General features: G+C 40.7%; 1 protein-coding gene across 8 annotated transcripts in view; it reads left to right on the top strand.

Annotated features, from left to right (window-relative positions):
• Positions 1-12,144, top strand: part of LOC138178157 (solute carrier family 35 member F3) — a 77,435-nt gene that overhangs the window by 11,646 nt on the left and 53,645 nt on the right. For all 8 annotated transcript variants that reach the window (XM_069109690.1, XM_069109685.1, XM_069109686.1 and 5 more), the window contains exons 3-4: positions 3,050-3,291; positions 3,920-4,066. In XM_069109690.1, the coding sequence (XP_068965791.1) occupies positions 3,050-3,291; positions 3,920-4,066 (389 nt within the window). The remainder of the gene's footprint in view (positions 1-3,049; positions 3,292-3,919; positions 4,067-12,144) is intronic.

Raw genomic sequence — 12,144 nt, 5'->3', positions numbered from 1 at the left:
ATCTGTATTTTCAATCCATTATTAATAAATTATAATTAATCGGACAAAATTACACCTTTAATATATTCCGATATTACAAGAATATTGAGTTTTTCCAACATTAGACTTGATGTAACTGATATTATTTACCATTCAATTAAATGTTCCAAATAAGTCAAGGGTCTAGTACGACAACAAAATTTCGTTCGGAGGTTTGACAATGGAAGAAATAAAAGAGAACAAAAATTGGTAACGTTGTAATTAGTATTCAAGGTGCCAGTTGTGTCCTGTGAGTTATCAGTCAGATCGTAAAGGCATGATTGACCATTCTCGATTTCGCACCCAGACTTTCTAGATCGCACTAGAGCATAGAGTATCGTCGCTCTTGGAAGTATCACATGTCCCAATGAGCCTTGTCACACCTGTCGCTCTTGGAAGTATCACATGTCCCAATGAGCCTTGTCACACCTGTCGCTCTTGGAAGCATCACATGTCCCAATGAGCCTTATCACACCTGTCGCTCTTGGAAGCATCGCATGTCCCAATGAGTCTTGTCACATCTGTCGCTCTTGGAAGCATCACATGTCCCAATGAGCCTTATCACATCGATTGCCCTGGGAAACGCGTGCGAACTCACTCCGCCATCGTGCTATTGACCTTCGAAGATCGGGGTACTCGTATCGTCATGGTCACTGTTATTGCCATCACTACCGACGTCTAACTCAGCAGGAATACAACCATCTGGCATTTTTCGCAATCTATCATGACTATATTTGTATGAACGTTTGCCGTCGAATGTTTTCAAGATATACCTATCTCCTTCCAAAATCTCTACTATTACAAATGGACCCTTAAATTTTGGATCTAACTTAGTTTGATTTCTTTCCTCATTCTTATGTAATACAAAATCACCAAGATTAAACCTAACTACTTTAGTTTTAGTTTTGTCGAATCCATCTTTATCATACTTAGCGCTAAGTCTCTATATTCTTTATTGCCTGCTGTCTTACATCGGAGATGCCTACTTCTCTTTCTTCGATATTGTCGGGTAGGGACAAGCCGTAGGGTCTTGCTGTTTTACAGATTAACAGTTCCAGTGAGCTCGACTTGTGAGTCACGGGGTTGGTGGTGCAATTTAAAGCCAGTTGTATTTCCCCAATCGCGCCTTGCTAAGACCGCCCGGTCGTTTTTATTATTGTGAACACATTTTTTAGCGTACCCATAATACGGAAGTAAGTGTGCATAGAGGTTTCATTACCTGTGAAAATTTAGAGACGAATTCCGGAAGTAAGAAACTAAACCTATGAAGTGTCTATGCCGTGTGACGGTCGTTGGTTCAGGTAAAGAACTCAAGGTTTGTATTTTACCCGGGTTGGGGCGAACTTCTCCGTTATGAGTTACATGTTCCAAACAGAGTACCGATATGTTTAGGAAAGAGCATTTAGAAAATTAGAAGAAAGTCCGGCATTTACGAGGGTATTTAATACGGTGTACGATCTTTCTAGAGCTTGATCTATGGGGTTGGGAATAATTAGAGTATCATCCAAATAAACAACAACGTACGAGTGGCACGTTGGCTGCCACGCGTGTTTTCAAAGGAATCTCAAGAATGATCTCTCGTTTCGTTTGTTCGCAACACTAAAACCACCAGCTGCTGCTGAATATAAGGAAGGAAAGTGTGGTATAGACTATTTCGACCAAATGGTCTCTTATGCCACCACAATTAGAAAAGGGATCAAATGGTACCAAAAACTTGGCGTGCAACTCCTTCTGGGGATTTCCGTTGTAAACGCTTTGATGGTTTACAAAATTGCAGCAAGGAAGAACATAAATATTAGAATACTTAGACAAGTATTAGTTGCAAAATCGTTAGGGTTGTCTAAAAATGCAAACATCCTTGTTTTCGACGGAGTCAGCATAATATCGCCGTTCGGAAAAATTATTCCGCAAGAAACATTAGACGCGCATGCAAACTATGTTATGCAAATAAAGGACGTCGAATGAACCGAATAAAGGCACAAAAGAATTTGAAGAAAATAACAACTTATTATCCGAATTATCCATCGAGGGTAACCAATGCTGTATACTTCCTAGAATTAGGATGAATAGGGATTTGGTGAAATCCGCTAGCCATGTCCAGACTAATGAAGTATCTCGCTTTTGCAATCTCGCGATTTGTTCCTCTCTTGTGGCCTTCTCGTTTACCAATTTTGATACCAGTGGACCTTTTCCTTTGGAGAGCCGTAAAAAATTGCTTATATAATAGTTCTGGTAGATGGATTATATACGTTGAACAATTAAAACATCGGATTGATTTTCATAGTCTAAAGTCAATGCATAATCTTGGGGAAAAATTTGACCAGGGCGAAAAAATGTGAGTTTAGGCTGCTGAAACAGCGAGAAAGAAAGGAAGGAAGGAAGATATGGGATATGTAATGGAGAATCTCGGATATCTATATGCTACAGTAGATCCTATTTTCCCTATATATAACTGCAAAATATAAGCATATTACAAATAAAATGAGTCTGAAAACTAATGGCACTTTAACATTTCCTTTCAAGACAGCAGTTAAGTTGCGATCCATGGTTCCTCTGAAATTTTTGACCCTCATAATGAAAAGAGTAAGAAGTAATAAAAAAAATATTTGACCTTGAATTGAAGATCAAGGTCAATTTTGTATCTATTGTTTTTGCAGATCTTCGCTGCTGCAAAAGTGTAGAATAACGTTATGATGTTCGTAACAAAATCATTTGCGTATGTCCCTTACATGAAATATTTTTGGAAGAACTATCTAATTTCGTGAACACAAAATTTCGTGAAAACCAACAACGATTGTCATTTAAAATTAAAAAAAAAATGTTTTACTCAGTCACAATATAATAAATATTATAAGTAGTATAATGTAAATTTTAAAGAATTTATATCTTGCGTTACACATACTTATAATATCAAATTATAAATTCAGTGTAACTATAATAAGACTGGTTTACATGATGTTTGTTATTTGAATTGTAAGCGTCCTTGGAAAGAATTTTGTTTCAATTATAATTATTTTATATAAATGTGTAGGCTGTGAACAGCAACAAGGATGTAGCGTTAGTGGTGGCTGTGGTGATTCTGTACCGAGTTGTCGTTCTTTGGAAACAACTAGAAGCGGAGTTGGTTCTGGAGGAAGTGCAGATAATCAAGGGCACAATACAAATCAAACTCAAGTTCAGCCTCATGTGACAGTACCACCAGTTACTTATCAACAAAGGCCCAACTCCTTATCCACTTGTTACGCATCTTGTTGCGCCGAATCTGCAAAAAAGGTCTATTGATTTCTAATATTTATTTGTTTGTCTGTAATAACAGAAGAAAGCAGGAAATGTTGGATGTATGTATATGATTGAAGCAATCTTACTTTTTAAAAATGAACAAATCTTTTATGCTGCTCCTTTCAGTTTAAAAATAACAATATTCTATCATTTCATTTGTTTATACCATTTTCTTACAGTGGTTAAAGTCACTGTTACTATACGGTCAGAAAACTTTAGTATGAATCTTCATATAGGAGAAGTTTATTTTAAAATTTTAGCTTTAGCTTATTCTTCCATAATCAATAATCATGTTAATATTATATTATATAATATTATTATCATAATATTATAATAATATTAATTTTATAGCGCTTTATATATTGTTAGAGTACAATTCCTTTGTTACTTTCTGGAAACATGTTCACTGCTTATTTATTTCTTTTATCCTGACTGATAAGCACGTTCATTCTTTTTTGTTCGTTTTCCTACATGTTACGGAAGTATAAAACTTACAAAAATGACAAAAAAATCGTTTTGATTAATTTTATACATAAATTGAACATGGATTTTTATAGCTCGTAGAATTTGAAAAATATATCTATTGATTACTTTTCAAGATGTTGGTATATTATGATTTCAGATATATTTTGGAGTGTGCGTCACAATATGTGTCACAGCAAGTTGGGTCGGTGCAACACATTGTATCAGATATTTGTATTTTTACAAATACGAAACTCCTAATTATTCATCGTTTTCTAACTCATCTATTACAGGGCGTCATCAACATGTAAGTATATCCTATCTTCAAATCTCTCTTTTTACATTTTTGAATATGGTTCATCTTAAAATAAAGTTTCTATGAAACAAATAGTAAATTAATGCATTATGATAAGCCAGAATTAGATACATTAGTGATATTAAAGGATGTGTAAGAATAGTCTGATAATGAATCCACGAAAACTGAGTTTCGGGACGGCACATGGTGCGTTTAGTTTAGACATGGTTTAGGGTATTTCCCTCATTCTAGTAAAACAAAAGAATGGAAGTGGAAACTTGTATTGGTTCATGTCTTTACGACGTATGTGTCACGACCGGCACACTTCAAATCTGATGGACTGATGATGGAGATAAAGATGTGGCGGCACTCGGCGACAATGTATATCGCCAAAGTGCCTAATGAGCCATCGATATCCCAACGGTCCTTCCGCCGAATGTTCTAGAAGGCGTGCGTGGCAACGGTCGCGGATAGTGGGGATATTGAGGGGTGACAAAGAAAAAAGAAACAGATCCGATCGAAAGTCAAATTGTAAGAGCTTCAGTCTTGGAAAGTCACGGCTGGAGTTCAGAACCAAATCGTAATTAGTGTAAACCAAGTGTTCAAAAATAAATTCTCTTTTTATTTTTTTTATATTTTATTTTTCTTTACATTTGAGATTTCCTTTTTTTTTATTTTACGTGACAATTGCTTAAGATGTCGAGAAACTCGGATCAATTATTACTGTTAACTACCAACTATCGACTCGAACGGGCGTCTAACGACTGACTTTCCGTCACGATGATCCTGCAGAGGAAAACTATGATGGGGTGTGTCTAAGGATACGAGATCATCGGGTTCGTTGAGGAAAGTGAGGGAAATGGACGTTGCTGTTAATTAGTTGATTTCTGTGTTCGTGGTTGGAGAAGGATGCTAACCGCCCTTTAGAGAAAGTTGCTAGCGGGAAGCATCGTACATGAGAAAAGCGAATTTCCCGTATCTTCTCGTAGTAAGTGGTAGATTTAGGGACTGTTAAGACAAAGACTATTTGTTCGTGTGGAAAATTTTAGCTAAATAAATCCTAAAATTTATAGCGGGTCCTTAGGCTAGCTGAAAATATTCTGTGAGGATGTATCGACATCTGGCAATCATGTCCGCAGAATAGGCTCTTTGTGTAGCGAGCAACGAGACAAAAACCGTTGGAAAGTTTACTGTCGAGCGCCGCTACAATTTCTCACAACTAGTGTAAGTGAAATAACTTCCTTTAACACATTGACTGCCACGCGTGTTTTCAACGAAATCTCCGTCAGGCCACGCGTACAGCAGTACTAAGCGTTCTCTGCTAGGTGCTCCCACCGATATTTTAGTAATGCGAGCCGCTCAAGTGATGGTCTCAAGATAGATCTTTCGTTTCATTTGTTCGCAACATTAAAATCACTAGCTGTTGTTGAATACAATGAAGGAAAGTGTGGTATAGATTATTCCGACCAAGTGGTTTCTTATGCCACCACAATTAGGAAGGGAATCAAATGGTACAGAAAACTTGGCATTCAATTCCTTATGGGAATTTCTCTTGTAAACGCTTCGACGGTTTACAAAATTGCAACAAGAAAAAATATAAATATTAGAATATTTAGACAATTATTAGTTGCAAAATTATTAGGGTTGTCTGAAAATACAAAAAATCCTTGTCTTCGACGGAGTCAACATAATATCGCCGTTCGGAAAAATGATTCCGGAAGAAGCATTAGACGCGCATGCAAACTAGGTTATGCATGAGGTATAGTTGTTGTCCGTGATACTTGTAGCTGCTGGCTGAAGATGTAGACGTCGCTATAAGCTACTGCTGCTTTCTTCTCATTTATGTGCCATAGAAGAAAAATCGGACTACGGGCGCCGGGATTCGAACCCAGGTCACGAACGTTCGTAACCTAAGGCGCTAACCACTGCTTTTTTTTTTAATAACGTTTATTTAAACCAAGATACAATTTTTAATACATATTGGGTATTCACAATAAATTATGAATTTCGATAAGATGTGTTAGGCAAAAGTACCGATACGCGACGGTACGACGTAGCCATACTATGTTATGTGTCGGCGTTTTACATTTTTTGTGTTTTAAATCTATTCTTTGGATTTAAGCCGCTGGGGAGCGGAGCTTTTATGTAATTTTGTTTTTGGTTGATTTTTATGTCCTGAAAACTTGATCGCAAAACAGAACGCTTCGGTAGTCTACTTTTTGGGTGCTGTATAACTTTGGGGAGAGGCGGGATGATAGGGAGGGGGCGGGGGAGGGGGATGTCAAATAGGTTTATTTACAATATTTACAAATATTTACAGTTTACACCTGTGTTATACGGTGTCAGAGTTGAGTTCTGTCGGTTTAATGGTTTGTTCTCTTGTTTTATTATGGATTTGGAATCTACCAATATTTCTTTGTGTTTTTTCTGTGTTTGTCTTTAATGTCTTTCAGAGGGAGGGCCACGTTGTATCTCCACCTAGTGTCTGCGGTTTGTCCGTTTAAGTTTTCTTCGTAGAGTATAGTTTTGGTCCCTATTTTTCTTTTTATGTGATAAATTATTGGAATGTTATTTTGGTCTTGGAGGTAGTTTTTTCGTCTAGGTATAGGAAAGCTTCTGGAGGGATGTAGCCTGTTGCCAAAGTGTTTTTGTAATATGCGCCATTTGGGAATAAGCAACTGAAGATTAAGCTATTTTCTTGTATCTTTGCCGCTTGCGCGAAGTGATTTCTTATTAATTTTAAGATGTGACAGTCTATGCGGTGAATGTTGGCTAGGTCGTAGATTATTTTGTTTTTGACATATTTTTTGAATCCGCTGTGTTCGGATCTGTAAGTACTCAAGCAAGCTCTGATGCATTTTCTTTCGAATCTGCGAATTCTTTCCATTTGGGAGGCTGATATGTTGTACCAGATTGGGCAGCCGTAGGTTATGATCGGCCTGATTAGTGCTTGGTAGCACAGGATTTTTACTTGGCTGTTGAGATGTTTGGAGTAGAATAATGTTTTTGTTCTCCAGAATGCTTTGCTGGCTTGGAGAGTTGGATTTCGATGTGCTGCTTATAGTTTAATTTTTCGTCTATGTTTATGCCTAGGTATTTTACGCAGTTTTTGTGTGGTATGAGCTCCCCTTCGTTTGCTTTTTCCCTTAGCTGAAATTTTCTACAGTGTTCCCTTTTTATTGGACCGACGCGCTAATCACTGCGCTACCGTCGTCCGGTCCTAGTTAGTGTCGAGTGGTGGTATTTCCTGTTGAGTGCCGCCACATGCAAATAAAAGACATTGAATGGACGGAACAAAGGCACAAAAGAATTTGAAGAAAACAACAACTTATTGTCCAAATTGTCCCGACCAACCTCAGCTATGTATAGAATGCTTTAAAGTTTTGCATTATAAATAATTTTTTTAATAAAAGATTTTCGTATTTTTACTTTATAACAATTCAACAGTTTTATTATTATGGAATATCTTTTCAAATACCTACGACGATCCTTCGCAAGTAGTCAAATAAGCGACACCCGAATATGGTTTACGCGGCCTGACCAGAAACTTTGCTGATACCCGAATACGGGTGTCGTGACAGTTGTCACGTAAATTTGAGGGTTGGGTGATAAAATAAAAATAGCTGAGTCGTAACACAACTATTAATTTTGTTTTAATTAAACTTTATTATGAATTCAGCAATCACAATGTAATACATACTGAATTAACATAAAGTACAATTCACTCCAACCACGTTATGTAAGACTTAGTTACACTGATAAGTACGCGACTGTTATAAGGGTAGAGACCGGTAAAGATATGTTGACTATTCTAAGGATACAGAATAAGTGAGTTTTACTGACGATACTGTGTCTGAGGAAAGCTAGGGGTGGGTGTGTCTAAGGACAGGGGACTATCGGATTTGTTGATGATAATTTTGGTTAAGGAAGTGAGGGCAGTAGACACCGTCTCCGATTGGATAATAAGACGGTTGGTGGACGAGGAAGGGTTTTAGCCGCCCTCGTGAGAAGGTTGCTAACGGAACATACCAGACGTGAGGAAAACCAACTTCCCGTGTTAACCCGCAGTAAACAATAAATGTAAAAGGAAACTTAAGACAAGAGATACTCGCTTGGTCCGAAGGACCTTAACTATGAAAATTCCAAGACCCCCGATGGGTACTTAGGACTTTTGAGGGTACGCGCCAAGGATACGCAGACATTTGGGCGCCATCCTGCCCGCGGTGTGTGACCTGGTCTCTGATGTGAATTGACGTTACACAGTCGACGTGTTAAAAGTAGACAATGATGAACTTGTCGGTTCTTTTAGTCAATAAACACCGTCATGATCTTCAGAACTTCTGAAGGATTCACATTTTCGTTAAAATTTCAAAAAATGTTTTATTATTGCACATAAAAAATTACTTCTTAATTCCGATTCTAACTCCGTTGAGAAATCGCGGTGTAACGCTATTATGAATAAATATCTAACTATGAATTTTACTTTTGCAATTTTATAATTTCATCATTTAGTTGTAGAATTTCAACGAAACGTTTCGATATTGATTTGTAATTTTTCTTCAACAGTATTTTGATTTTAATTTTTCTACTGTCTTAAACTGCTGAGGTGGAGGACGTGTAGGGCGTTTTGAAGCACTTGGTGTTTAACTTCAACAGTGTTTATTTAGATAGAGCGCGTCGTTTTAGGTCGGACTACGTAACGTGACGTACGTCGAGTTCACGCGATGTCGATACTGATCGAACTGAACTGACTGATTAAACTGAACGAACTTTGAGCTTTTCCGCGTTTCCCTTTTCATATCTGCCGGGATCCTTGATAGAAAAAGTTTTCTTCAGAGGTGGGAATGGAAAAACCCGTAAGCATTACCCTTTTTTACACCTTTTAGCGTTAAGTGGTTGGAAAATGTTCGCTGCCCCCGGTATGAAGCGTCGGTAGAAGTTAATCATACTGAGGTACCTTCGTAGTTGCTTAGCGATCGCGGGCTTCGAAACGTTTACAATAGTTTCCACGCGCTTGGCTAGCGGCTTTATTCCGTCGGCGTTTACACCGTGTATCCTAAAAATGTGATTTCGCTTGCGCCGAATTCACATTTCACAGGGTTAATTACCACGCCGTAATCGTTTAACCGTTCGAACAACGTACGCAGATGTTGGCGATGTTGCTGCTCGTCTTCCGAGGTTATCAAGAAATCGTCGATATACGTGTATACGAAATCTAGACCACGCGTGATTTCGTCGACGAATCGTTGACACGTTTGTGCTGCATTTCGAAGTCCGAACGTTTACGGCTTCGAACAATTGCACGGGGTCGCGATCGCCGCTTTATCGACGTCCTCGGATGCGATTGGTATCTGGTGATAAGCGCGGACAAGATCGATTTTAGAGAAGATTCGCTTACCATGGAGATGTTGCGTGAAATCTTCAATGTGCGGTGAAGTACTTGTCAGGTACGGTGTGGGTGTTCGGCGAGGCGTCGAGGTTTGCTGTAGATGAAAGGTCCGGGTGTGTTAATTCGGCGTTAATAACGCGGAAATTCGGCGAGGAGTTGGTGGTACGTCGATTCGTCGATGATCGTTTTTATCGACGTTGTATCGGCCTTGGCCGAGTATCCCTCCTGTAGGGAGGACTTGCTTATGTAAGTCTATGGGGGCTGGCAAACCCACGTTCCCGCAGCCAGGGAGGACCGTCGGGACAAGCGGCCCTGCTTACGTGAGTCCTCTATGTACACCGCAGGGAAGGTTGCCGGGAGTTTAAGGCGTTTAAGTACGGTTACACTCTCTCTACGTGGCCTTGGATAGTAGCGCACCCACGATCCTGATGCCAAGGATGGGACCGTCGGGATAAGTTCTCGGGTACTTTGTACCTTAAGTACGGCCGGTAGTGTCGTGGCCGTACATCCACACGATAGTCCCACCAATGACTTAGGATGGTACCACGGGGGTCGAGTGTAAGCCCGGAGGAAGTAGCGACCTCTCCGCTCGACTAATTATGGGTTTGCATTCGTGGTGGCAGTGGTTGATGGCCAAGATGCTGGCAAGAGGGCCGAAGGGGTATTGGCTCCCCCGAGTGGCCTTCGGCGGGTGAGCAGCGTCCCACTTGCTCCGGAACCGTCCTGGAGAGACGAATTCGATCTGAGACGAGCGACAGCCCCTGCCAGGCTTAGCTAATCCAGGTAGCAAGGCACTGGGTGCCTTGTGCGCTGGTTGGACGTAACTCCAACCCCTATGGCCCTATGGGGTGCCCGGGTACTGTATAGCGCTAAATTTACACTCAGGAAAACACCCGAAACCAAAGATGAGAATACTTGGCCGAGTATCCCGTCGACGACAGGTTGGTGGTCGTTTCGATGAAGCGTTTGTTTCGCGGGTCCACGAGCAACCTGCAGTAGCTCAAGAAGTCCATTCCAACGATGGGTGTGTTAACGTCCGCTACTACAAAACGCCATTTGAAATCCTGTCGAAGAGATAGGTTCGGGGACACCGGTATAGTACTGTAAGTCGCGATGCGTGTCCCGTTGGCCGCGAACAGTTCGTATTCGTATTCGATCGCAGGTCCGCGTAGTTTATTTCACGGCTACACGCATAGGCCGGCGCCCGTATCCACGAAGAAAGACATCCTCGAATTCCTGTCTGTCACGAAAATGCGGCGGGATACGAAGCCGTTGTCACGAAAACTTGAGGGTTAGATGATAAAAACAAGAAGGTTGAGCCGTGACACAACTTAACTTTTCTTTTATCAAACCTTATTATGAATTCAGTAATCACAATGGAATACACACTGAATTGACTCTTATAAATCACAATTCACTCCAACAACTTTATATAGAACCTAATTACACTGACGCGTATGTATAACTTAAGTACGCGACTGGTCTAAGGGTAGAAACTCGGTAAAGAGATGTTGACTATTCTAAAGATAGAGAATAAGTGAAGCTTAGTGACGATGTTGTGGCGGAGGAAAGCTAGTAATGGGTGTGTCTAAGGATACGAGATGAGCTGATTCGTTAAGGACAATTTTGGCTAGAAAAGTGAGGGCGATAGACATTGCTTTCGATTGGATCATAAGAAGATTGGTGGACTAGGAAGGATCTTAGACGCTCTCGAGAGAATGTTGCTAACGGAAGATACCGAAAGTGAGAAAAACCAAGTTTCCCGTATCTTCCCGTGGTAAACAATAAATGTAAAGGACACTTGAAATAAAAGAACCTTGTTTGGTCTGAAGGACCTTAATTATGAAAATGCCCAGATTGATGGTGGGTCCCTAAGTCTATTGAGAGTACGCGCTAAGGATGTGTAGACATCTGGTTGTCATCGTGCCCGCGGTGTGTGGGCTTGGTCTCTGATGTGGACAGATGTCACACCGTTGTCCTACGCTGCGTTCCAGTTACAGGGAGAATGGCACTTATTTGCGCGGTTACGGAAAGTTCTGTGGTAGTAGTATAGCCTGGACTGCTGCTCTCTTTCTCTGGAACGCGATCTGCGGCTTCTCGAACGGGATTTTGGTCGGCGACTACTGTTGAGGGTCATCGCGCTAATTTGCGTCTCCAATCGACTTTATCCTGTCGTGCATCGTGTCCGAGACGCGCTTCGGTTGTTCGTTGACCGCCGTCGTTCGTCCTGCGCCTACCGCGACTATTCATTCGTCCTGATTGAGGCCATATCTCGTGGATCCGGTCTGCCATTTCAATCAGGACGTTTGCACCCATTGCGTATTTGCCGGAAGACGGCTTTTCTAGAGCGTCAGAACGAGGTCTTCTGAGATTGATGGGGTGCTAGCTTCTTCAAGTCCCTGTAGAACTGGGACGGCGTCCTTCCATTTCTTCGTCCTCGAGCAACCTCCGTACTCTCATACTGTTTGAGTCAGAGTCTTTTAATGAGTTCCTTTTTCAGGTGTTCGTACCGCCCTGTCTCCGGCGGGTAGAACAGTATGTCCTCGACTAGCTGTATATACCGTTCGGTAAGATTCACGGCGGTGGTGTGGAATTTTGCCTTGTCGTTGGTAATGCGGGTAGTCTCGAACTGTGATTGCAGCATCAAGAACTACGGTATACGGAGCGATGTACTCACCGCGTCTACGCTGTCGTTCATGTT

The sequence above is a fragment of the Bombus flavifrons genome, chromosome 3 (genome assembly GCF_040668555.2).
Source record: "Bombus flavifrons isolate JBK064 chromosome 3, iyBomFlav1_principal, whole genome shotgun sequence".
Taxonomy (NCBI): domain Eukaryota; kingdom Metazoa; phylum Arthropoda; class Insecta; order Hymenoptera; family Apidae; genus Bombus; species Bombus flavifrons.
This window is presented reverse-complemented; position numbering and strand designations above follow the sequence as displayed.